At 39.5% G+C, this 27,500-nt stretch overlaps 2 protein-coding genes across 2 annotated transcripts in view; one reads left to right on the forward strand and one right to left on the reverse strand.

Annotated features, from left to right (window-relative positions):
* Window positions 1–5,210: 5,210 nt before the first annotated feature.
* Window positions 5,211–12,752, forward strand: LOC307006977 (cytochrome c oxidase subunit NDUFA4; the record flags this gene model as incomplete). The annotated part of the gene is made up of 3 exons (XM_079628528.1): window positions 5,211–5,338; window positions 7,237–7,297; window positions 12,094–12,752. Coding segments are annotated over 3 exons (246 nt in total), but the record flags the coding sequence as incomplete, so codon positions are not given.
* A 5,553-nt stretch (window positions 12,753–18,305) lies between these two features.
* The window catches only part of shmt2 (serine hydroxymethyltransferase 2 (mitochondrial)), a 29,085-nt gene continuing 19,890 nt past the window's right edge, over window positions 18,306–27,500 (reverse strand). The window contains exons 8-12 of the mRNA XM_079627296.1: window positions 27,480–27,500; window positions 26,778–26,877; window positions 21,186–21,341; window positions 20,841–20,948; window positions 18,306–19,800 (exon numbers count right to left, since the gene is read on the reverse strand). The exon at window positions 27,480–27,500 is cut by the window's right edge and continues 142 nt beyond it. Coding sequence (XP_079483422.1) covers window positions 19,673–19,800; window positions 20,841–20,948; window positions 21,186–21,341; window positions 26,778–26,877; window positions 27,480–27,500 — 513 coding nt within the window. The 3' untranslated portion in view covers window positions 18,306–19,672. The remainder of the gene's footprint in view (window positions 19,801–20,840; window positions 20,949–21,185; window positions 21,342–26,777; window positions 26,878–27,479) is intronic.

Consider the following 27,500-nt stretch of genomic DNA (forward strand, 5'->3'; position numbering starts at 1 on the left):
ACACACACAAACACACACACACACACACACTCTCTCTCCGTTAGTGAGTCTCTCTCTCTCTCTCTCTCTCTCTCTCTCTCTCACACACACACACACACACACACACACACACACTCTCTCCGTTAGTGAGTCTCTCTCTCTCTCTCTCTCTCTCTCACACACACACACACACACACACACACACACACACACACACACACACACACACACTCTCTCCGTTAGTGAGTCTCTCTCTCTCTCTCTCACACACACACACACACACACACACACTCTCTCTCTCCGTTAGTGAGTCTCTCTCTCTCTCTCTCTCTCTCTCTCTCTCTCTCTCACACACACACACACACACTCTCTCTCTCCGTTAGTGAGTCTCTCTCTCTCTCTCTCTCTCTCTCTCTCTCACACACAGAATCTCTCTCTATCTCTCAGATGCTGTTAGTGAGTCTCTCTCTCTCTCTCTCTCTCTCTCACACACACACACAAACACACACACACACACACACTCTCTCTCCGTTAGTGAGTCTCTCTCTCTCTCTCTCTCTCTCTCTCTCTCTCACACACACACACACACACACACACACACACACACACACACTCTCTCCGTTAGTGAGTCTCTCTCTCTCTCTCTCTCTCTCTCACACACACACACACACACACACACACACACACACTCTCTCCGTTAGTGAGTCTCTCTCTCTCTCTCTCTCTCACACACACACACACACACACACACACACACACACACACACACACACACACACACACACACACACACACACACACACACACACACACACACACTCTCTCAGTGATCACACAGGTGTTACAGTGACTAACAAGTGTGACTTCACAAATAAATAAGAGAGTTGTTGTTTTCTTCACTTAAAAGTGTGATCACTGAATTTGACACTCATGAAAAGCGCACAGGAGAAAAGCACAGATGTGTGTGTGTCCATGAATCCTGCATTTGTACAGATCTTGGTTATGTGAACGTTACAAGTAATATCATTCTTCAAGCCAGAGGTGTAAAGAGGACCGGGAAAACACACTTGAGGAAAAGCACTGAGTACAGCGAAATAACAGCGTACGAGTCTCTGAATCCAGTCCGACTCCAGTAAAGAGTCTCAGAGTCTCTGATCTCGACAGTTTTACTCACTGATCAGTTTCCCTCTCTCTTGGTTTTTAGATATTTATCCTGTTGTACAGCACAATGGCCAACTACTGTCTTTATTAATCTATATAAATAAAAGTAAAAAATTAATAAAAAAAATGCCCAAACATGCACTACTCCTCGACACCTAAGAGACATGACCGTGAAAACAAGAAACAATTGATTTGTAAGATGAGAAATCGTGTTTATTTTCTAAAATCGAAATATAACTGTAATATTGTAATAAATAAAGGTCGACACGACATCGACTCTCACGTCCCAGTTCAGCTCCAGTGCACATAAAGGCCATCAGTGAACCATCAACAACGTCATAAATATAGCGGATAAATAAAATAATGTTACATAAAATTCTAAGTCTACTTGCACTGGATGTAGTGGTTTCGGCCTCATCATGACCTCATCATGACCTCATCATGACCTCATCATGACCTCATCTCATATACGTGACCCTGGATCCCAAACCCAGTCTGGAGCCGCACGGGTATATCTGTGGCTATAGCAACTATACAGCGTATGGGTCAAAATTATCCATTTTTCTTTTATGCCAAAAATCATGAGGATATTAAGATCATGTTCCATGAAGATATTTAGTAAATGTCCTACCGTAAATATATAAAACATGTATTTTTGTGAGTGAATGCAGCACAATCGTGAACATAAATGCACAACTTTAAAGGAGATTTTCTCAATGTTTACATTTTTTTGCTCCTCAGATTCCAGATTTTCAATAGTTGTGTCTCGGCCAAATATTAATATCCTAACAAACCACACATCAATGGAGAGATTATTTATTCAGCTTTATATGATGTATAAACCTTAATTTTAGAAAAAAAAATTACCCATGGACTGGTTTTGTGAGCCAGGGTCACATATATGAACACCTGTGATTGAGCAGCTACTGCAATGAGCTGGCATTAGTGTAAAGCTGTCTTGTTAAAGGGATAGTTCACTTTGAAATTAAATGTTGGTGTGTTTTATCTTACCTGAAGTGCATCAAGATGTCGGTGTCTTTGTCTCCGCAGTAGTTTCAATGTTGATATTTTTAGGTCAAACCGTTCTTGTCTGTCAGTCATATAATGCAGGTCTATAGGCACTGTCTCCAAAAGCATGCAGAGAAAAGTCCAAATTACACAATTCCCCATCGTAAGTGCACATTGATGGCCTAAGACACGAAACAAGCGGTTTGTGTGAGAAAACAAACAGTATTTATGTATATATGTATGTATTAGTCGCAGACTAAGCCAGAACGTGCGCACACGTCACACACCAGGAAGCGCGCGCGCTCAGATCACTTGGACGTGGTTGTGTACAAGAGGTAAAAACGATATAAATACTGTTGGTTTTATCACACAAACCGCTCGTTTCGTGTCTTAGGCCATCAATGTGCACTTACGATGGGGAATTGTGTAATTTGGACGTCTCTGTGAGGTGGTGACCATAACCCTAATGGAGTTTGGGAGAGTAAAGGCGAAACACACAGCCTAGTTCCTTCTACGCCCTCAGAAAATGTGGTAATTGCATTACTCTTCACACATGTGGAGTAAAAATTACATTTACTTAAAAACTGTAGTCAAGTAGAGAGTAAAAGTTGATATCTGATAGGCTACTTTTGAGAACATTATTAAAGAGCAGGGGCCTCATTTATAACCACTGCGTACGCACAAAACCGGCCCTGAGAGAGGCGTACGCAACTTCCGACGCATAAGTTGTGATTTATAAAAACAAACTTGACGGGAAAATGTGCGCACCTGCACGCAAACTCTGACCCGTGGCGTACAAACGTTTTGGAGACGGAGCAGTTTGGCGACACCGATGGTGAGCTGGAGTTAAATGTCTTTTTGGTCACTTTTAGACAGAAAATCGAAATAAAATTATACATATACAGAAAGATAATACAAATATATTCACTCACCAGCCTATCACTTGAAGCAAATATCCACATCTTAAATGTCCGCGCCAGCGAGCGCGTTGGGCCGTCAGTGAAACTGACGCATATCTAACGGCAGATGAAGTAAAACTGTAAATCTTCATTATGAGTCCTAATCATAAATAGGCTACAGTTTATATAAAACAATGATTTAAACTATGTTTTATTTCTGATATAAACATTTAGATTAAATATGCCATATCATTAACGGAGTTAAACACTTAAACTACATGACATTTAGTGAAAAGTAAAAAAAAAAAAAAATAATAATAATATATATATATATTCTATAAATAGCCTATAAATATTTGTTGTGGATGCAATGCTTTTGATTACGTTTCCTTTGGCATGCTGTGTTTTAATGTTTTAACTACAGAGATTGCTTATCATGATAGCAGATTGTGCAAATATAATGCACAACAAGGTCGATCTGTTTCCATTAAAAATATAAATCAATTAAAAAGACTATTTGGCCAGTGGAAAAGATTGAGAAAAACTTTCTCTGAAATGTATTTTACACTATTTGATTTATTTATTCAAAAACAAGGCAAGGATAGGCTACTAAATTATTTTTATTAATGTAATGTGACGGCACATCCGTATTTCATATTTTCCTAATGTCTTGTAGCGTTAAACATGTTATCACGTGGATGAATAATCATATGCAAATTATATGCAGATGAGGATATGCATAGTTAAACTAGGCGTTGTAAGCTCATATGGTTATTTCGGGGAGGAGACACATGTGCGCAAAGTGAATCCTGCGCAGGTTCTGGCGTACGCACGCTTTTATAAGTCTGAATATTTTTTTGCGCACGCAATTTTTGGCTTTTGGACGCACGTACACTTTTAGTAAAGATCCTACGCACAGTTTTATAAATGAGCCCCAGATAACTGTGAACGAACACTTTATTAATGTCACTGAACGTTTCTCTGAGAAGGTTCCCTGTTCGCTTTCCACATTTATTCACAAAGAAAAACAATTCAAATCAACATAAAAAAATAGATATTTTAAAGTGTTCAGCAGAAAAGGCGAGAAAAAACAAGCACTACAAAGTGAAAAAATGACAGAGAAAATATTTTATTTTTTATTTATAAAAAATATAAAAGTTCCCACTTAAAGATACTCAGTGAGCTTGAGGAGCTGTGAAGCTAAAACTACAAATGCTCATTTATAAAACAAAGACTAGTTGAAAAAAAAAAAAAAAAGTAACTGAAAATCAGGATATAGTACGTGAATCTTCATCATCATCACACACACAGAACGCCCGTCAGGATGAGTTCAGCTCGAGATGACAGAAGCAGAAACACATGTTGCGCTCGGCTTACGACACGTACACATATTTGATAAGCTAATTTGAATATCTGCCGGTAACCCCTGGGGGATTATGCAAATCTCCGTTACACGAGGCAGTTTGACAACATAAGGCAAAGTCTGTGTCTGTCACTTTCTCCAGCGCGGAGACACACACACTTCACATTCACTCTTTTAATATGCATTTCTATTCTAATCCCTGTTATCATTTACTACACACACACACACACACACACACACACACACACACACACACACACACACACACACACACACACACACACGCAACTGTGTCCTTCGTCGCTCAACCCAGACTGACACACACAGTGTGTCTCCATGCATATAAAAGAGAGTGTGTGTGTTCATTTAGACCTGAAACCTACTTGACGCAAGTACATGAACACACACACACCGTGTCCTTTGTCGCTCAACCCAGACTGACACACACACACACACACACACACTAGCAACTGTGTCCTTCGTCGCTCAACCCAGACTGACACACACACACGTACACGTAATACAGTTTCGATGTTTTTAGTTTTTGTACTGTTTGTATTATTTAGACATTTTATGTGCAATAATATTTGACTATGTCTTTATTTATTACTAATTGCACTTTTTTTCTTGCATTGTCTATTCTAGTTTTTTAAATTGCTATTATGCTATTTATAGACTAGGCTCTAATGTTTGTAATGTTTTTATCTTGTGTTTTACCGGGACCTTAGTACTTAGTGTCGTTCCTTCATATAAATGTAATGACAATCAAAGACTTTGACCCTTGCTGACCTTGATGACCCTTGACCCGTGCTGACCCTGCTGATGTGCTCGTCCTCCTCCAGCTCATCCCTCAGTTCATCTTCCTGTTCGTGGGCTTGAGTGGAGCTTCTCTGTATCTGATCCGACTGGCTCGAGGACCTCACGTCAGGTGACAGAACACACACACACACACACACACACACACACACACACACACACACACACACACACACACACACACACACACACACACACACACACACACACACACACACACACACACACACACACACACACACACACACACACACACACACACACACACACACACACGTTGTTCTCGACCGGCTTGCAGTTCTTTATATGAATATAAGAGTAGTTTGGGTTACACTTTATTGTACAGTGTCATTGTTACATGTGTTACCATAGTAAAAACTATGCATAATTACATGCAATCAACCCTAAACTAAACCAAATGGCATGTACATGTAGTTACTTAATATTACTCAGTACTTAAATATATAATTACACTGTAATACTGACACCTTAAAATAAAGTGTCACCCAGTTTAATTATATATTTAAGTACTGCGTACACTCTAAAAAATGCTGGGTTGTTTCAACACAATTTTGGGTCAAATATAGACAATGGGTTTGTTAATTTTTAAATAACATTTTTAACCCAACGTTTCGGTTTGTCCATATTTGACCCAAAATTGTGTTGAAACAACCCAGCATTTTTTAGAGTGTAATATTAAGAAACTAAATGTACTTACTGTACGGTTAGGGTTTGGTTGAGGGTTAGTTGCATGTAATTATGCATACTTTACTGTTATTACTATGGTAAGTACATGTAACATATGTAACAAATAAAGTGTTACCGTGCATAAACCTGACACACAACACACAATCAGTCACATGACTCATACTGGGCTGTTACTGTAAAGTCCCCCTGTGGTGTAAATCCAGCGTTTACTGTAGTTTATGTGTGTATGTGGAGTTATTAATCTGCTTTAACACACACCATGTGTAAGTTCATAAGTGGACAGCATTGCTGAGTATTTTCTGCTTAAAACTGCAGTGAACCAAAGACAGTCTCAAAAACACGGTGTGAAATCGCTGGTGTTTCTGACGTCACACACTACCTTGACCAATCAGATCAACGTGTGATCGTCACCCAGTGGATCTCTGAGTGAGTGAGTGAGTGGAGGCGGGGCTCATTTGCATATTCATAGAACCGCGAGGGTGTCGAGTTACATTCAAGATATTTTAAGGCACTTAAAGGAGAACTCCAGCGCAAAATGAACCTTTGGTCTAATTACACATTGTTACCTAGTCAACCGTTATCTGAGATTTGTTTTCATGATTATCGAATGTAAATAGTTTTATCTCTAAAAACAGTTTAGCCTATAACGCTAGTATAACGCTAGTATAACGGGCATGGAGTAATGACAAATAAAAATCGCTTGTTAATACCACTAACAAGGCTCAAAATAGCCCCACACTAACACGGCAGCATAATGAGGGTCCCTACATGCAAACCGAAGCATTGAGAACTTTGACAGTGTCCAGACAGTTTAATAAGAAGATATTTTATACATACAGTCAACTTCACGAATACAAGCAGAAGCCATCTTAGAAAAACAGACTCGATCAGTCGATCTACGAACCACCGATCCAAATGCGCTGGACCATATGAGATTCTACACAGTTCAGCGCATATGGATCGGCGTTTCGTAGATCGACTGATCGGTGATCAAAGATGCGTTTTAAGGGATAAAATGATTGCCTACAGCGGGACTTTAACAATGTAACAGGTCATTAGTCTCTGTATTCTAGCTTTTAGAGAATTCTTCATTCTGATTGGACGCGCTGTTTCTAGTGTCTCCTGTTTGCGGTGTGTATTAATTCATCCCTGTGAGAAACACACTCGGCAGTCTGCCAGAGAAGCTGTCCTCCGTCCCCTCCGCCTGATAATCACCCCGCTTCAGTCTCTCCCTCCTCTACAGTCACTCATCCTCATCCTCTCTTTCTCCCCGCCGGCCTGGCCTCACCCTCATTCTGTCAGCTGGGACAGGAGGAACAACCCGGAGCCGTGGAACAGACTCGACCCGACCTATCAGTACAAGGTAAACAGCCCAGCGACTGTTCTGTGATCAGCTGCAGACTGACAGCGCGTCTCCCGCTGTTCCCGGATCAGTTTCATCTCACGCGGATCCGTGACAGGAGACGTCAAGCTGTACATTAGACACACACTTAGTGAGGAGCATCCCAATTCACACACTTAGTGAGGAGCATCCCAATTCACACACTTAGACACTATTCCATGCTGTTTTTAGTATAAATAGTGCGATTAGTGTTTCACACAGCAAGAACAAAGATAATTTAACCCCAAAAAATAACAATTGCACTTTAATACACAGCTTTACAGTCATGAAAGGGATCGCGATTAATCAAATCAAAAATAAAAGTTTGTGTTTACATAATATATGTGTGTGTACTGTGTATAATTATTATGTATATATAAATACACACACATGCATGTAAATATTTAAGTTTTTTTTTAATATCTATATATAAAATTTATATTTATATATAATATAAATGTATATACAGTATATAAATGCAAATATTTCTTAAATATATACATGAATGTGTGTGTATTTATATATACATTATAATTATACACAGTACACACACATATATTATGTAAACACAAACTTTTATTTTGAATGCGATTAATCACGATTAATCTTTTGACAGCCCTAATATTTTTATATTATTTATATTATATATAAATATAACTATTTTATATATAAATAACACATTTTTCTTAAATATATACATGCATGTGTGTGTATTTATATATACAAAATAATTATACATAATACACACACATATTATGTAAACACAAACTTATAATTTGGATTTGATTAATCGCGATTAACCGTTTGTAGCCCTACGTATATCCCAGTGAAGCGCTTCAGGAACAAGAACAAATGACGTCAGGCTGTACATTAGACACACACTTAGTGAGATGCATCCCAGTTCACACACATGCTGTGGTTGGATGCGGTTTTAAAGGGATAGTTCATCCAACAATGAAAATTAGCCCATGATGTTCTCACCCTCACTTCATCCCGGTGTATACGACACTCTTCTCTCAGACCAATACAATATTAGAAAATAATGACACTATTGCATGCTGTTTTTAGTATAAATAGAGCGATTAGTGTTTTCACAATGACATTTTGCACTTCAAATTCTCTTATTTAACTAAAAAACGAACAATTAGACACTTCATGCACTTTCATACACAGCTTTACAGTCATGAAAGGGAAGTTGCGCTCATCTTTTCTTCCCTACACTCTTAAAAATAAAGGTTTCAAAAGGAGGCTTTTGCACTCACTTAATAATGTTGGGTTAAAAATAACCCAACTATGGGGTGGTATAGCACCTTCCCAACTGTGGGTTATTTTAACCCAATGCATTGGTTAAATGTAACCCAACAGTTAAGTTAACTATTTATTTATTTAAATAAATAAAATACACAAGTGTTTATTTGTATAAAACAATAAATATGTCTCAACAAATATATTTTTTAATTACAAACTAAATATTGTGGAGCCTAGAATTTAATGTAAATACACTCTAAAAAATGCTGGGTTGTTTCAACCCAATTTGGGGTCAAATATGGACAAACCCAAACGTTGGGTTAAAAATGTAATGTAAAAATTTAACCCAACGGCTGGGTTTGTCCATATTTGACCCAAAATTGGGTTGAAACAACCCAGCATTTTTTAGAGTGTAGACATACTTTTGTACATACATTCAAAATACACAAGTTTACAAACAACATCCGTATTTAACCCAACAGACGGGTTATTACTAGAAATTACCCAATGATTTACAAATATGAGCCAACATTTTTTTTTTAATAACCCAACATGGTGACCCAATATGTGCAACCCAACAGTTGGGTTAAAAAATAACCCAATGTTTTTTTTACTGTACACTGATGTCACAGAAGAACCAGGGTCCCTAGAGAACCTTCCAGTGAAGAGTTCCTGAAAAACACATAACAGACCGGGTTTAGATTAAGCCAGGATTAGACCTTAGTTAAATTAGGACATTTAAGTAGCTCGTTTAAACGTGCGATAGAAGAAAACATTACGGATGTGCATCTTGAGACAAAACAATGACACTGATATATTTTAATAAATGTCAGTGCAAGTTTTAGTCTGGGTCTGTGAATAATCTAAAGTAAGCTTTTGTGCAATGGGAAGGTTCCATCATGGATGTTAAAGGTTTTTTATTGGCATCTAAAGTTCCTTCCCATTGCACAAAAAGGAACTTAATAGTGGAAAAGGATTATTTAAATGTTCTTCTCACCAAGAAAAAATGGTTCTTTTAGGAACTCTTCGCTGAAAGGTTCTTTTCGGGATCCAAAAATGGTTCTTTATGGCATTACTGCAAAAACCTCCTTTTGGAACCTTTATTTTTAAGAGTGTATAGTGCCGTATATCAGAGAAACTCTTCAGGAACAAGAACACATGTGGGCGGGGCTTGATTGTGTCTGTGGGGAGTTGATTGGATGGTTGTGGTTTGCTATTGGCTGATCTCATGTGAGTGACAGGTTATAGCCCCGCCCACATCCTCAGAGAAGAGAAGAGATGCTGCGAGAGGAACTTATTCTGAGTCAACATTACCAGGAACATGAAGTTTAAAACTATGCATAATTCATTTAGAATAAACAATGCAATATTCCATAAAAAAAATAAGAATTGTCCATTTTGATTTCATGGTGACTTGTTTGTAGATAAGCCTTGTGCGCCCGAGGCTCGTGAGAACAACACAGCGTTCGTTCACGTCTGCTTTAGAAGCAATAATTGATCTCGCAGCGGGTGAATGTTCTGTTCTCGTTTGGAACATCTTCATCACCTCCAACCATTAATGAAAGAATTAACAACGGCAGACGGAGAGAATGAGAGAGGATTCCTCAGAGAAGACACGCGTGTTCATGGGAAGTTGGCGTTCAGGCTCACGAAAGGTCACGACTCGACATGTTTAATTCTCAGAAGGAGCCAAAGGTCAGAAATCAAGAATCCGGCGGCGTCTCAACATTAATCATAATGAGAGAAACAGAAGCAGAGAGAGATCAATGTGAATATGAGAATAAAATAACACCGGCTGAGGAACGTGTCTCCTGTCACACATTCAGAACATAAACATGCTTTCTGCCACAGAAAACCTGACGCTCGAGACCTTTTCAGCAAAGCATGAACACAGGAACTGTGGGATTCTTTCAGCCGTTTCATGGTCAAGGAGAAATTATGCGTCTGGACACTCAGTGAAGTAACAGCAAACTCCTCCACAGAGGAATCATTCACGTCATAAACGCTGCATTACACACTCAACTTTAACCAATGATTGATCAGTAAATAAGCACATCTAATCAAAAGTAACGATCAGAGAACATTCAAAAGTAACGTTCAGAGAACATTCAAAAGTAACGATCAGAGAACATTCAAAAGTAACGTTCAGAGAACATTCAAAAGTAACAATGAGAGAACATTCAAAAGTAACGTTCAGAGAACATTCAAAAGTAACGTTCAGAGAACATTCAAAAGTAACGTTCAGAGAACATTCAAAAGTAACGTTCAGAGAACATTCAAAAGTAACAATGAGAGAACATTCAAAAGTAACGTTCAGAGAACATTCAAAAGTAACAATCAGAGAACATTCAAAAGTAACGTTCAGAGAACATTCAAAAGTAACGTTCAGAGAACATTCAAAAGTAACGTTCAGAGAACATTCAAAAGTAACAATGAGAGAACATTCAAAAGTAACGTTCAGAGAACATTCAAAAGTAACAATCAGAGAACATTCAAAAGTAACGTTCAGAGAACATTCAAAAGTAACGTTCAGAGAACATTCAAAAGTAACGTTCAGAGAACATTCAAAAGTAACGCTTAGAGAACATTCAAAAGTAACGATCAGAGAACATTCAAAAGTAACGTTCAGAGAACATTCAAAAGGAACGATCAGAGAACATTCTAAAGTAACGTTCAGAGAACATTCAAAAGTAACGTTCAGAGAACATTCAAAAGTAACGTTCAGAGAACATTCAAAAGTAACGTTCAGAGAACATTCAAAAGTAACGTTCAGAGAACATTCAAAAGTAACGCTTAGAGAACATTCAAAAGTAACGATCAGAGAACATTCTAAAGTAACGTTCAGAGAACATTCAAAAGTAACGTTCAGAGAACATTCAAAAGTAACGTTCAGAGAACATTCAAAAGTAACGTTCAGAGAACATTCAAAAGTAACGTTCAGAGAACATTCAAAAGTAACGTTCAGAGAACATTCTAAAGAACATTTAAAATATACACAAAAATGTGTCAATATGTCCGTCTTGGAGAGTATTTACATAAAGACAGTCAGTTACGTCTGTAGTGAATAAACAGTTGGGAAAGAAATCGAAAGCGTGTCATTATATTAGATCCATGCATTCAGTAAAAGCCTAAAGCAAACACCCGGTGCTGTCTGTCATTAACAATAAAGGCAAAATCACTCACTGCTCTTGACTGAGTAACTTTAGTGGCTTTAATACAAATCAATGTATATTTAATTTATACAGTGAAAACTATGCAGTTCACAAACACAAATTCTCTCGTGCACTTTTCCTGAAAAACAAACAAAGCCAGATCACGAAACAAAGGCCAGCAGAACCTGTCAGACACTGTTTTTGTTATTGCCAGTGTGTGTGTGTGTGTGTGTGTGTGTGTGTGTGTGTGTGTGTGTGTGTGTGAGAGAGTGTGTGAGAGAGAGTGTGTGAGTGCTCTTGTTTGTCGTTTATGAGATTCTGATGATCTTAATTTACGCTAACTACATTTAAATGTATTCTCTCGTTCTCTCTACACAGTTGGTGGCCATCAACACAGACTATGAGCGTCTGAAGAAGGAAGGACCTGACTTTTAAAAGACCTCAGAGGATCCACACACACACACACACAAACACTAATTAAATCACTTATTTTAATAGCTAGCTAAAATGTGAAGCAACACTGGTTTCATGATTAATAACAATAAATGTTTCTTGAGCATCAAATCAGCATTTTAGAATGATCATGTGAAGTAATGAAGCTGAACGTTCAGCTTTGATCACAGGAATACATTGCACTTTACTATATAAATTGTAATATTTCACATATACATATGCACTTTACATGCGAGGTGTGATGTGGTTCGCCATCAGTTATGATTCTCACGCGTCTCATGATAACCGATCACAACTGAACTCACCACAAAATTGCAATTTCTGAGTGAACTATTCCTTTAAAAAAAACATGAGAATCAAATGTGTTTGTCACACACGTCACACAGTTTGAGTCTCTATTTGTTCGAGAACACAAATGTGCGCCGTCTTTGTCCAACCGCCGAAAACCAAATGTTTGCGGGCCTTTAGAAAAGCCTGTAAGTTTGTTGTGGGCATATTTGCAGGACATTAGGAGGGAGAATTGCCGGGCAGCGTGAGCATAGTGAGAATAATGCATGTTATCTAGCAGCAATCACTCCTGTCCTCTGCACAGCTGGGTACCCAAACACACACACACACACACACACACACACACACACACACACCGAAAGCATTCACACACACACACCGAAAGCATTCAGTGCTTCAATAAAGAGTATGCTCCTCATCTCTGCCTTCACACACACACACACACACACACACACACACACACACACACACACACACACACACACACACACACACACACACACACACACACCTCCAGACGCTCCACCTGCGGCGTGTAAGCGCTGCTTCTGTCAGGCTCCAGCACATGCTGACAGGTAATCAGGATGGTTGAAGAAATGCATGCGGCATAATCACACACACACACACACACACACACACACACACACACACACACACGGGCCGTCATTACCTAAGCGGAAGGCACTGTGACCCGTCACGATTGCATTGCCTCCATTTGTTATTTTTTTTGTATTGCTATTCATCTATAGGCCGAACACACACACACACACACACACACACACACACACACACACACACACACCTCCGACCGTCCCGCTATACAAGTACAAACAACTACAGACACAATCACATTAAATAAATAAATAATGCATATTCTGCTCTAATATTCACAAACAAAGACTCGAGCTTGAGAAGTTCAGAGACTCGTGACGGCCGTGAGTGTGTGTGTGTGTGTGTGTGTGAGCATCTGAAGATCACGGTGATTAATGACTAAGGCCAGCTGTAAACGCTCATCCATTACTTGAACTAAACAATGCATGAAATTCACCTCACTAATGTTATATAAGCAGCATAATATCCAAGTATACGTCTCTATTCAGTTCATAACCACTTCAGGAGTATCATGCAAGAAACAAACAAGTACTGACTGTAAAGATCTACATGTCTGTCAATTTGTTTTTTAGAGAAAAAAAAACTAACTGGAATCAGATATGCAAATTAGCTTTGTGCTGAAATCATACTTTTGTACCGTAAAGTCAAGCATCTTGAATTCTGGACAATATAACATATAGTGATGGAGATGCATGTAGATATCAATTACATGCTGAAAAACTTCAACAGTTATACTAATGAAAAGGTAGTTTTAGACATTTTTTGACTTACCTGCATTCACCTGCTGCATCATGATTCTAATAACAATATGAAATCAAAATGATGAGGTTATTCATTTAGAAATACTAGACACTACGTCTGAAATAAAGGAAAATCACAATCAGTTTTTGAAGGAATAACAGCGAACAATGAAGATTCAGTGATCAGTTACTCACCCTCACTTCATTCATTGTTCTGACTCTTTCTTCTTCAGCAGATGTTTAGCAGACGTTTAGCAGACGTTCAGCAGACGCACGTTTAGAAGACATTCAGCCAACGTTGAGCAGACGTTTAGAAGATGTTGAGCAGACGTTTAGAAGATGTTGAGCAGACGTACAGCAGACATTGAGCAGACGTTTAGAAGATGTACAGCAAACGTTCAGCAGATGTTGAGCAGACGTTTAGAAGATGTTGAGCAGACGTTTAGATGATGTTGAGCAGACGTACAGCAGACATTGAGCAGACGTTTAGAAGATGTACAGCAAACGTTCAGCAGATGTTGAGCAGACGTACAGCAGATGTTGAGCAGACGTTTAGCAGACGTTTAGCAGACGTTCAGCAGACGCACGTTTAGAAGACATTCAGCCAACGTTGAGCAGATGTTTAGAAGATGTTGAGCAGACGTTTAGAAGATGTTGAGCAGACGTTTAGAAGATGTTGAGCAGACGTACAGCAGACGTTGAGCAGACGTTTAGAAGATGTTGAGCAGACGTTTAGAAGATGTTGAGCAGACGTTTAGAAGATGTTGAGCAGACGTTTAGAAGATGTTGAGCAGACGTACAGCAGACGTTGAGCAGACGTTTAGAAGATGTACAGCAAACGTTCAACAGATGTTGAGCAGACGTTTAGAAGATGTTGAGCAGACGTTTAGAAGATGTTGAGCAGACGTTCAGCAGACGTACAGCAGACGTTTAGAAGACGTTTAGAAGATGTTCAGCAGATGTTGAGCAGACGTTTAGAAGATGTTGAGCAGACGTTTAGAAGATGTACAGCAGACGTTCAGCAGACGTTGAGCAGACGTTTAGAAGATGTACAGCAGACGTTTAGAAGATGTTGAGCAGACGTTTAGAAGATGTACAGCAGACGTTTAGAAGATGTTGAGCAGACGTTTAGAAGATGTACATCAGACGTTCAGCAGATGTTGAGCAGACGTTGAGCAGACGTTGAGCAGACGTTTAGAAGATGTACAGCAGACGTTTAGAAGATGTACAGCAGACGTTTAGAAGATGTTGAGCAGACGTTCAGCTGACGTACATCAGACGTTTAGAAGACGTTCAGTAGATGTTCAGCAGACGTTCAGTAGATGTTCAGCAGACGTTTAGAAGATGTACAGCAGACGTTTAGAAGATGTACAGCAGACGTTCAGCAGATGTTGAGCAGACGTTGAGTAGACGTTCAGTAGATGTTGAGCAGACGTTCAGCTGACGTACATCAGACGTTTAGAAGACGTTCAGCAGACGTTGAGTAGACGTTCAGTAGATGTTGAGCAGACGTTCAGCTGACGTACATCAGACGTTTAGAAGACGTTCAGTAGATGTTCAGCAGATGTTCAGCTGACGTACATCAGACGTTTAGAAGACGTTCAGTAGATGTTCAGCAGACGTTTAGAAGACGTTCAGCAGACGTTTAGAAGATGTACAGCAGACGTTCAGCAGATGTTGAGCAGACGTTGAGCAGACGTTCAGAAGATGTTGAGCAGACGTACAGCAGACGTTGAGTAGACGTTCAGTAGATGTTGAGCAGACGTTCAGTAGATGTTCAGCAGTCATTCTGAATACGTTGAGCCGACGTTTAGAATATGTTCAGCAGACCTTTAGCAGACGTTAAGCACGTTGAGTTACAGTGAAATCAGACCATGATCAACACAAATCAGACCTGAGAGCCTCAGTAAGACTTTATGACTTTAGTTTTGGAATAAAGTTCCACAGAATAGTGGTATATGACCCTGTTAGGGAGTTTCTTGTAGTTTCATTTTTGGCTGAACTACTTCTTTAATTATCAATGGTTGGTTCTACAGGGTCCTGTTTAATAAGACAATATATGAAATGACAAACACACGGTGAGAGAAGCAGCACAGTCAGTTCTGGCCTCCAGCTCTGTGTTCTGCATCTCGTGTGTGTGTGTGTGTGTGTGTGTCAGTGAGTAAGTGTTTGTGTGTGTATATTTGTGAGTGAATGTTAGAGAGTGTGTTTGAGAGTGTGAAGTGAGAACAGCTTCCTCGAGCTGTTGGTCACAGCTGAGACTGCAGTGTGAAAATCTGTTTACCAGACATACGTGTGTGTGTGTGTGTGTGTGTGTGTGTTCAGCTCAGGTGTAAACAAATGTTTGCATGGCTGTCAAATGTATACAGACCTGAGGCAGAATACTAAAGTATCAAGACAAAAGCAAACTTCAGTGAAAGCAAAGAAATCCCATATTAAATTGTACTTAATGTCATCATGAAATAATTTTTTTCCCAAGAAATATTAGTTTATTCTAAATGATTTATCAGTGCACATCATTAGTTTTAATAATGTTGAATGAGAATAAGTTCCTCTTGCAGCATCTCTTCTCTTCTCTGATGATGTGGGCGGGGCAACCTGTCACTCACATGAGATCAGCCAATAGCAAACCACAACCATCCAATCAGTTCCTCACAGACACAATCAAGCCCCGCCCACATGTGTTCTTGTTCCTGAAGCGTTTCTCTCGTATATATACGGCACTATAGAGAAGAAAATACTTCATTTTCATGCCGATCTTAATATTAAAGGTAAACTTGTTTCCATTAGCTTTAGAGACAGACTGAACTGATGAATGAAGCTCATATGATCCCTAAGTTCTCAGTCTGTAGTATTTTAGAGGAAATTACAGCAAAACAATCTTGTAAATAATGAAGGAAAGAATGAAAATGATTTTCTGAAGTCGTTCCTAAGGATGCTTTGGGAATAAAATGACTCGCACAATTCAGACTTTGTCTAAAGTCGCAATTGGGAAAGAAAAAAAATCCAGAATTGTGAAATAAAAAGTCACAATTACCTTTTTAGTTTTTATTCTGTACACGGCAGAAACAAACGTTCATGTTTTAAACCTGCATTAACCGGCAGTGATGGACACTTTTCAAAACTAATGAGGGACGATGAACAAATATTAATTTCTAGGTGAACTATTCCTGTAAGTACAGTAATGTGTGTGTGTGTGTGTGTGTGTGTGTGTGTGTGTGTTCTGTTCTTCTTGGGGTCTGTCAGGCTGTTGAGTGAAGCCTCCTCATCTCTCCACGGGACTGTTATTGCTCTCTAACAGACACTTACACTTTATTATGAGATGATTACGGCACATTAGCCATTGTTAGGAGTTTAAATGGGACTCTAAAACGCCACTTAAGCCATCGACTCCGTAACGCCACATCACGGTCCTGCAGGGCTTTAATTATGACACGCGTTCAAACGCAGACGTGCCACTCCAAATAAACGAGCGCAATTAATTGCAACCGCTGTCGTCTATCCGGCCCTCGCTGATTTATTGTCAAATTAGTGGCTGTCTGTGCCTGAAGGAGGAGGAGAGGATTCCCGATCGTGTCAGCTCATCTCCGAGATCCCAACGCAAACACACACTCCGACACGGACCAATGACGAGCGCCGCCGACAGCGGGATTCACTCGTGATGCGTTTGTTCACGGATTGAGAGGAAACATGGCAGCCTGTAGAAACGCTTGCGGGAAAACGATTCAATTTGGCACACATATAGAGGACAGACTGAACATGAACCACCGCGATTAGAGTCCCTCTAGCGCCACCAACTGTTCAAAGTTGCACTGTTGTTTATGCTAATGATTTTTGAACCATAAGAGCTAGAAACAAAATCTTCTGATTTCTCAACTCAAGATTCATTTTTCATGAACATGAACATTTTTCCGCCATCTGGAATTTTTCGAAAAACTATTTTTCCGAACTCATCCTAGACAGTTGTGTCTGATTTTCAGCAAAATTAGCTCACGGCATTTTTAGACCATGTTGGCTTTTTGATAAACGTAACCATTTTCGAATAAAGCACTTGACGGAGAACGTAAAAATGGACGTAAGGCTTTATCTCTGCAACGCTTTAGTGTATTGAGATGAAACTTGGTACATGTCATCACAATCATGACCTGAGGATACTTGCAGTGTTTCGGCACAGCGCCACCTACAGGTCAGGAGAAATGGAAAATTTGCTTTTTTTTTGCTTATAGAACGTTTTTCCCAAACATTGCGACGAATTTTGGAAGTTAGCAATTCTTTATTTAATTGTACAATATTTTATTTTACGCACACATTATGTGTCATCAGCACTATGCCCTGAAGTTACTCAAAGTTTCCAAGACACTGCCACCATGTGGTCAAAAATTAATAATGAAATTCCCAAAATACCAATAGCTTTTGATTATTATTCTTATTTTTTTTTTTAAATGAAACTAGGGTTGATAGATTCCTTCAGTCATAGAGAGAACAATGATACCAATTATGCCATATTTGGTAAAAAAAAAACTTTATTAATGTTATTTATCAATGTTAGTTCATAAAAATACAATTGTTCATTGTTTTTACACAGTGTATTATCTAATGTTAACATATATAACTTACGAATTAAAAAGTGTCTTAGTAAATGCAGTATTGTTATTTCATGTTAACAAATGAAACATTGTAAAGTGTTACCATTATTATTTGTGAAATGTTCTTGCATATTTCAACACAAACTCTTTAAATTAATTTAGTCTGGGATTTACTTTGAAACTGTTTTCACGCAGAAATTACAAGTAAATGTCACAATAGGCAACACTCAAAATATAATTACTTATTTCTTCTTGTGATTTTAAGGTTTGACGTGAACAAACTCTCCACAGATTCAGTTTTAATGCTCACTTTAATCCATTGATTAAGCAGCCGCTCTTTCAGTCTGTCACATTTACTCCGAGATGTATTTTTAAACGCACGTTTCTGAATAATCCTCTGACTCAAAACACATTATTCCACTGAAGATGACGGGCCAGAACTACTGCTGTGATCAGAACAGAGTCGATCAATAATCTCCACCCACAGCGCACACACACACACACACACACACACACACACACACACACACACAGACACACACACACACACACACACGATCAGCAAAAAGAGTTGCATTTTTCTACGGCTTGATTTTATTGGGATTAGACATTTTTAGAAAATCATTTGTAAAGATCTGTCCATTTACAAAGAATCCTGTTGTGATAAAACTGTTTGCAGAATCCTGGAGAATGAACGTGGAAGATTGTAGACGTGTGCAACATGAAAGCATTTATCAATATCATCTGTTCACAACTGCGGCGTAAACACTCGGATGAGATCCGACGACACACACACAAACTCCAGACGTTCACAGGCTTCACACACACACACACACACACACTACTGTACACTTACAAAAACAGCTTCCATTATTAAAGGCTGAACAACTAAGACTCGAGTAAAAAAATTGAGCTTTTTAGAAGAACAGAAAATGAGAATCACAGTCTGTAAACATTTAGCATCATTAGTCGGTTATAGAATTGTTTGTTCCTCACTCGATATGGAAGATAAAGATTTCGAACATCACCCGAAGGAATTGGGTCTATTATTAAACTGTCCAGAGTGCTTCACTCTCCATGTTCGAGTCGGTTTGATGGGATTGGGAGATTTCCTACATGCACTACTGGTCACTTTAAGACTTATAGTTCCAGTGAATGATTAATAAAGTAGGGATTGATCGTAAAGCTAAACAAAAAACGATATAAAGAAAAATAGGCCTCTTCGTAAGTGTGTGTTAACGGGATTCGCTCCGCTCCGGGTTACCCAGATCTCCCGGTTTAATGGTCGTGGAATCCGGGCATCGGGAACGGACGGGCGAACGCCTCGACGCGTGAGCGCAGACCAGCGATACGAGACGCCGCCTCCGCGTCCTCCAGCAGGAAACTCTTGAAATCAGACAGTTTCTCTGGAGAAAAACAACAAAAGTTTTAACCTTTTTTAGTTTATTTTTATAATTTTGCCCGTGTTAATGCCGACTGCATGCATTTATCCACAGTTGTGTATTTTTATTGGAATTTTAAAGCATATTAAAAACACCACAGACATACATGTGATGAATCGATCATTATATTTGATTTAACCCTTGTGCATCCTTATGGACATTTCTGTCTTTTTCAGTTTCGTGTTTTATGACCACTTTGCCTGTGTTTATGCCAACTGCATAATATTTGGCACAGGTGTGTATTTTTATTGGAATTGTACTATTTCACCTTCATTTTCTTTAAAAAAATCTATTTTGCACAAGTAACACAAAATAGTTCCTTTTGGAAAAAAATGTCCCCATTGAAACCCATTACAACTGCAATTTATTATTCCCAGGGCCATTTAACTATAAAACGATGCAATCTTTGTTAACAGGCTTTCATTCTGTTGGCAAGGCTTCAAAATTGTAATTTTTACTATTTTTTACCAGATTGTGCCATGTGTGTGTGTGCTTGTAATATTTGAGAGAGAGAAACTACAAATCCCAAACCCAAAAATAAAATTTGGGAACATAACTTATTAGATTCATGGCTTTGATTTTCTAGTAGTTTTAAAGTTACAACATATTTCATAAAATATAAATTTTATATAAAATAATGTTCATAAATCATTTTCATAAATTTAAACCTATGTAACATTTTTTTTTTTTTACTTCAACACTTATTGCCGAGAGTCTTCTTTAAAATGAGACCAAACTTGAGTCTGTGCTGCCACAAGCTTCACATTTTTATGACAGTTTTTTGTATATATATTTGATATTTTTATATATTCATAACTTTTTTAATTGATGCACAAGGGTTATTAACGTAAGAGAAAATGACAGAACAGGAAGCTGTTTTCCTGCATGTTTTCTTTTACTTTAGTAAACCCCACAGTAACGCTGTCGGGCAAACACTCAGTACAGCACGATAAACACCGTATGGTTTATTCATGTGGTTTCCAGTGAATGACTGGTTTACTCACTGGTCTTGGTCTTCACATCCAGAGCGATCTTGATGCCCTGATCTATGAAATCCACAACCTGATGAAAGTCTGACTCCTTGAACTGGCGTGACGTGAGCGCAGGGGTTCCTGGGAAACCAGAAGATGAATTACAGCACTCAATTCCATACACATGTATTTCATGTGAATTTTGGGATAATGCATTAAAAAAAACACCAAGATGTGCATAAAATGTTAAAAATGCGCATAAACTCATGCACTCAAATCCTATGTTTCCACACACATAATTTTATGTGAATTTTGGGATATTGCATACGACATAAAATCTTAAAAATGCGCATAAACTCATGCACTCGAACGCCTCACCCAGTCGAAGGCCGCCGGGCGTGAGCGCGCTCTTGTCTCCGGGACACGTGTTCTTGTTGGCCGTGATGGACACCAGTTCCAGAACTCGTTCTGCACGCGCTCCGTCCATTCCCAGAGGCCTCAGATCCACCAGAACCAGATGATTATCAGTTCCTCCTGAACATGCCCAACACAAACACCGTCAGTGGAGCTCTCGGGTCACTTCAAAAGACACTTAACGGAGCAGTTCACTTCAGAATTAACATGTCCTGATAGTTTACTCTCCCGCACGTCATCCGAGATGTTCACGTCTTTCTTTCTTCAGTGGAACAGAAATGATGTTTGTGAGGAACACACTCCAGATGTTCTCCATATAGTGTCTTCAATGGTCCAGCGGGTCGAAGGTCCAGATGTGAGTTTCAGCTTCAAAGTCTCTCACGATCCAGCCGAGGAATAAGAGTCTCATCTAGACAAACCAGCGGATATTTTATATAGAAATACACATTTATAAACGTTTAACCACTAATGCTGGTCTTGCACTCGCTGTGATGCGCCACACATTACATCATCAGTTGAAAGGTCATATAAATGAAAGGACATAAAAGGTCCATAAATGAAAGAGCAAAACATTTGTATTTTCTCCTCCAACTTTAAAATCGTCCGATATCGTGGTTTTAACTTGTATTAAAAAAAATTATAGGTGCCGTTTGACTCAGTCTTTGCACATTAGCTTTATAAACACTGGGTCGGTTTCTTCAAGCGTGACCTTTCAACCTGATGATGTAATGTGTGGCGCATCACAGCGAGTGCTAGACCAGCATTAGTGGTTAAAAGTTTATAAATGTGTATTTCTATATAAAATGGCGGCTGGTGTGTCTAGATGAGACTCTTGTTCCTCGGCTGGATCGTGAGAGACTGAAACTCACATCTGGACCTTCGACCCGCTGGACCATTGAAGACACTATATGGAGAACATCTGGAGTGTGTTCCTCACAAACATCATTTCTGTTCCACTGAAGAAAGGAAGACGATCTTGGATGACGTGCAGGAGAGTAAACTATCTGGAGATGTTAATTCTGAAGTGAACTGCTCCGTTAATGTTCAGTAATATGATCAATCTGACAGCACTGAAACTATGATGAAAACAAAAACGAATAGATTTTGAATAACGACACTTGTCTTCTGTCGAGCTGCGATACAGCATAACTGCGCTTGCTTCATAATTCACCTTTGGCTAAGCCCCGCCCCCCTTAGTTACTGTTGCTACGTCCATCAACTTCCTCTGGGCTCTGGTTTGGTATCAACATGGCTTATGCTGTGACGCTCTTCCTGCTGAACTCTTATAAAGCAGCAAATAAAGTGTCAGATAGAAGTAGGCAGAAGGGGCTCAGTGTGCGTTCGAAGGCTTTATTCAAGACATACCGGAGAAACACAACAACAACAAGATCCAAATAGAGGCAAAAGCATAACGGTAACAGTCAAAACATGAACCGCCGCATCATATCCTGATGGAGACGGAGACTGGGACTCACAATATCAGGAGCAACACTGTTCATGCAGAGCTGGTCTCTGTTCACTTCTATAATCGTTATTAAAGCAAACGGACTCGCGAGTATAAAGTTGTGTTTATTAGCAGCGTGTGCTAGCGTATCAACAATTAGCGTAGAGAACCGAAATCATGACATAAACCAGCATAAAACTGTCTAACTAGTGTAACTTCACAGTACGGTTAAAACACAAAAGTGTGTTGTTGATCTTGAGGGGTTTCGCTGACTGAGGACGTCCACACAGTTTAATCCACAGACGACACTTGTCAGGATTTGACCGGTTTTGGGAAAGGAAAAAAAAACGTTTCTGATAAAACTACGACGGTAATAGCCGGCCGAGACCAAACATACGAGACGCCGGTGTTAAAGTCAATGGAGCGCTGTGAACAAGTGTCGGACCGCTGTGGAGCTCGTTCTCGGCTGCGCTGTGATTGGTCAATCTACATTCTAGGGCGTGGCTTAGCCAAAGGAGAAGTGATGAACTTCCACTGTTATTGAACAGAACTGAATCAACACGACCTGACCGCGTCTCATATCTGATGAAGTTTGATCACTGATTCTGTCCGATCACTGATTCTGTCCATCACGGTGAAGCTGCTTTAAAACAGACTAGTGTGTGTTGTATTCAGCGCTATAGAAATAAAGCTGACTGGACTTCCAGTTTCCAGAAATAACACATTTATCATGAAGTTTATTATGCATGCAACCAATTTTACATCCAATTCTTCTGTAGGAGACTTGATTTCCTCCCTGATGAACCGACTGAACTGTATAATAGTGTCTATATGAAGGTGGATGACGTCATGAGAAGCCGCTCTAGAACTCATTACATTATTAGATGAAAATCAAACACATATTTCTTTAGAATGACGTCATTGATGATTCTCTGACAATACGAGACAATAATGGACCCTTTTCACAGACTGTGATGATGCATTATAAACCTAGCAAGGGTAAAATAAGTAGTCCATTTATAGCGCTATACTGCGTGTGATATTATCCTGCCATTCAATGACAGAAGACTAGTTAACGCTGCAGTGCGAGTGTAAATCTGACATATTTCTCTCATTATCGATCTCTCAATATTTTTCCTCTTTTGTGAAGTCATAGAAATGCTATCATGGATTTCTCTCTTGTAGTTTCCATTCAACTCTATATAAGTTGAGCAAACCACGAGGACTTCTGCTGAAGTGTCCAGTCCGAGTCAGTTTTGATGTTTAGCGGGCGCTGGATCGCCGTCTCTCAATATGAAAGCAGTGAACATGATCTGCATCTGCTTTAGACACAGGGCGGAAGCACAACAACACGTGTGGAGATATAAAGAGCGAACAGCTGCGTCGAGAAACATACAGCAAATCAATTAGTTTCGCATATGTGTCGGTTATCGAGAAAACATGCAGAGGGAAAAAACTGCAGCAGATTCACAGCTTGAGTTCACGTGTTCACTTAACGTCCTCATGTGTGATCACCGAAATTACATATTTAGATGTTTTTTCCGTGAAAAATGCCTTAAAATATCTTGAATGTAACTCGACACCAATTTATTATGCGCGGTTCTATGAATATGCAAACGAGCCCCGCCTCCACTCACTCCCTCACTCAGAGATCCACTGGTGGACGATCACACGTTGATCTGATTGGTCAAGGTAGTGTGTGACGTCAGAAACACCAGCGATTTCAAACCGTGTGTTTGAGACTGTCTTGGGTTCACTGCTAGCCTGACTCCGTCATACTCGTACTCTAGGCAGAATGAGAGTCTGATACGGCTCCACAGGGCTTTGATTATGAGGCGTGTCTTAACCGAACCAGGAAAAAAATAAAACTCTGCACTCAATTGGATAGACCTACAACCAATCAGAGCAACGCAGTAAGTGAGTAGTCGTCAACAGAGCTCAACCGCACACACGCTGGAAGAAGTAGTAAATTAATGAGTGTAAACGATCTTTGCCGTTGTTGTAAAAATAATTAAAGAATTCGCGGAGTAACGTTACTTACAAGCACGAATAGCATTTTTGAGAGAAATACAAAAGGTGTGTGTATATACGAACAAGTTCTCCGTTCAGGATTAGATCTCGACAATAAAGCAAATAAATCTTCTCGCATTTGTCGGCCCTGTCTCAACTTTATAACACGGTTGCAACGCGACTCGACTGATTTAAAAAAAATGTAAAGACGCTGAAAGAGAGCCGGCTGAAGAAGCGTGTTCATCTGAGGCTTCAGAGAACAGAGATCGTGAGCGCATCCCTTCCACTGGTGTTCACTGCGTCCCGTCTTCTTAGCCACCATTGGAGCAGCTGATAAATTAAACTTTTGCCGAATCCCGTAGGAAGGACGGCAAACACATCTTTCCGATCGACAAATGCCTTGATTGCGGTTCTGTGTTCGTCTTTTAAAATGAATGCGCTGTCGATTTCTTTTATATCAGACGCGATAGCGGAATCTAAACATCTCAGTCCTCCAGCTGCAGTCGTCTTCATGTCTGTGGAAAACCAGTTCAACACAACCGCTCTTGGGTTGAACTGACATGGTGATTACGTAACCGCTGATCATCTGTCCATCATCGATTAAAGCCCGCCCTGGCAATTTGATTGGCTCGGCCTTCTGGGAGCCGAGCATAATTACTCCTCAACGGATCGAGTCCAGACCGAACTTCCCGACCAAAAAATCTTGTGGGCTGGGTTCGGGCCGGCACCCAGACTAGGTCACTACAGTTTTAAGCAGAAAATACTCAGCAATGCTATCGACTTATGAACTTACACATGGTGTGTGTTAAAGCAGATTAATAACTCCACATAGACACATAAACTACAGTAAACGCTGGATTTACACCACAGGAGGAATGGCCGCTCGCACTGAACAAACCACAGCCACGTTCACAGCACACGACCAGAACACACAAAAACATAATTAAACACGATTAAAATCTTCAGCGCTTCACACACAGTCAGTCAAACATCCGTTCTGCTGGGTTATTCTTCAATAAAAGTGATTTGGCTTCACCTGCAAACGAGAGAGTGTTTCTGTGAAATGCTGCTGCTTATAATGAGGAAATTAGCAGCTGAAGACTGTGAATAATAAACATCAGAAACAATTATTAAACTGAGGAAAGGAACGAATAAATTAACTCCTTTGAGTCTAAATGAGTGACTTCTTAAAGTCCCCCTGTGGTGTAAATCCAGCGTTTACTGTAGTTTATGTGTGTATGTGGAGTTATTAATCTGCTTTAACACACACATGTGTAAGTTCATAAGTCGACAGCATGGCTGAGTATTTTCTGCTTAAAACTGCAGTGAACCAAAGACAGTCTCAAAAACACGGTTTGAAATCGCTGATGTTTCTGACGTCACACACTACCTTGACCAATCAGATCAACGTGTGATCGTCCACCAGTGGATCTCTGAGTGAGTGAGGGAGTGGAGGCAGGACTCATTTGCATATTCATAGAACCACGTATACTAAATGAGGCAAGGGTGTCGAGTTACATTCGAGATATTTTAAGGCATAAAGAATATTTTTTCAAGGAAAACACTTAAATATGTAATTTTGGTGATCAAAGATGAGTTTTAAAGGATAAAATTATTGACTACAGTGGGACTTAAGTGATCAATTTCACATTACTAATAAAATTAACCTCATTTAAATATATAGTGGCCAAGAACTTAAGATGCGAAGACACTTATTGTATCTGTTAATTTTCTTCTTCTATTTGAGCACATATAACAGTAAAGCAAAAAGATGTGAAATTTGACATACTGTGCTCTGATTGGTCGGCTGGAGCAGTGTTGTGATTGGTCGAGTGCGTTTGGAAAATGTCCCGCCCCTTACCATAGCCGCCAGTTTAACACACTACTAACTAACTCAACCAGGCCCCGCCCCTTTATTCTGCGCATTAATTATTATAGTGAGGAATATTGTGACGTGGAAGAAACTCGAGACTACAATGGAGGCGTTTGAGGCGTTCAGAAACACTGACTCTGATATAGAGAAGAACTGGCGCTTCTTCAGATAAACAAGTGGTTTTCCGACCCCTGAAGGAGAAGCTTGAGGTCACGGTGTACAAACCCACCGGAGACGAGTGTGAAGCCCTTCTTCAGCAGCGCGTCGGCCATGGCCTTGGAGTTCTTCAGAACCTGCGCGATGTACTCGCGGAACATGGGCGTCGTGGCCTGGAGAGAGAGGACACATCAATTATCAAAACCCATAAATGAGTTCCCGAGTGCACAAGCCATTGTTCAGAAGAAGAAGAGACGGAATAGCAGACACGAGGATATTAACTCAGCGTATGAACAGCTAATACACTGAGAGCAGGGTTCCCACACACACTGTACAACCAAATTCAAGGACTTCAAATCTGAGATCTCACTTATCAAACAATATGTTTATTATCTTTTAAATTCTAAAAAGGTAAATAGATAGAAATAAAACACAATGGTGCAGTAAAGTGCAGCACAGGCAATGACTGTGGAAACTTCAACCATTGAAAGGATATTATGACATAGATATCGCTTTGCTTATTAAAACTGATTTATTCTCACATGAATATATGATTGAGCTGAAGAATGAAAGATGTATTATATACTTGTATATTTATATGAGCAATATCACACTCATAACCGTGAGAAATGCCTCTATATCTATATCAGACGGGCTGCATCAAATATGGCCGTTTCAAGGGTTTTCCAGGACTTACATTTTCAAAACGTCAAATTAAAGCACTTTAAGCTCCGTGTGCAAGTGAAATATAGAATATATAATAAATATATGGTACCTGTTTGAGAGCCACGGCGAC

Source organism: Phoxinus phoxinus (assembly GCF_949152265.1).
Source record: "Phoxinus phoxinus genome assembly, chromosome: 11".
Taxonomy (NCBI): domain Eukaryota; kingdom Metazoa; phylum Chordata; class Actinopteri; order Cypriniformes; family Leuciscidae; genus Phoxinus; species Phoxinus phoxinus.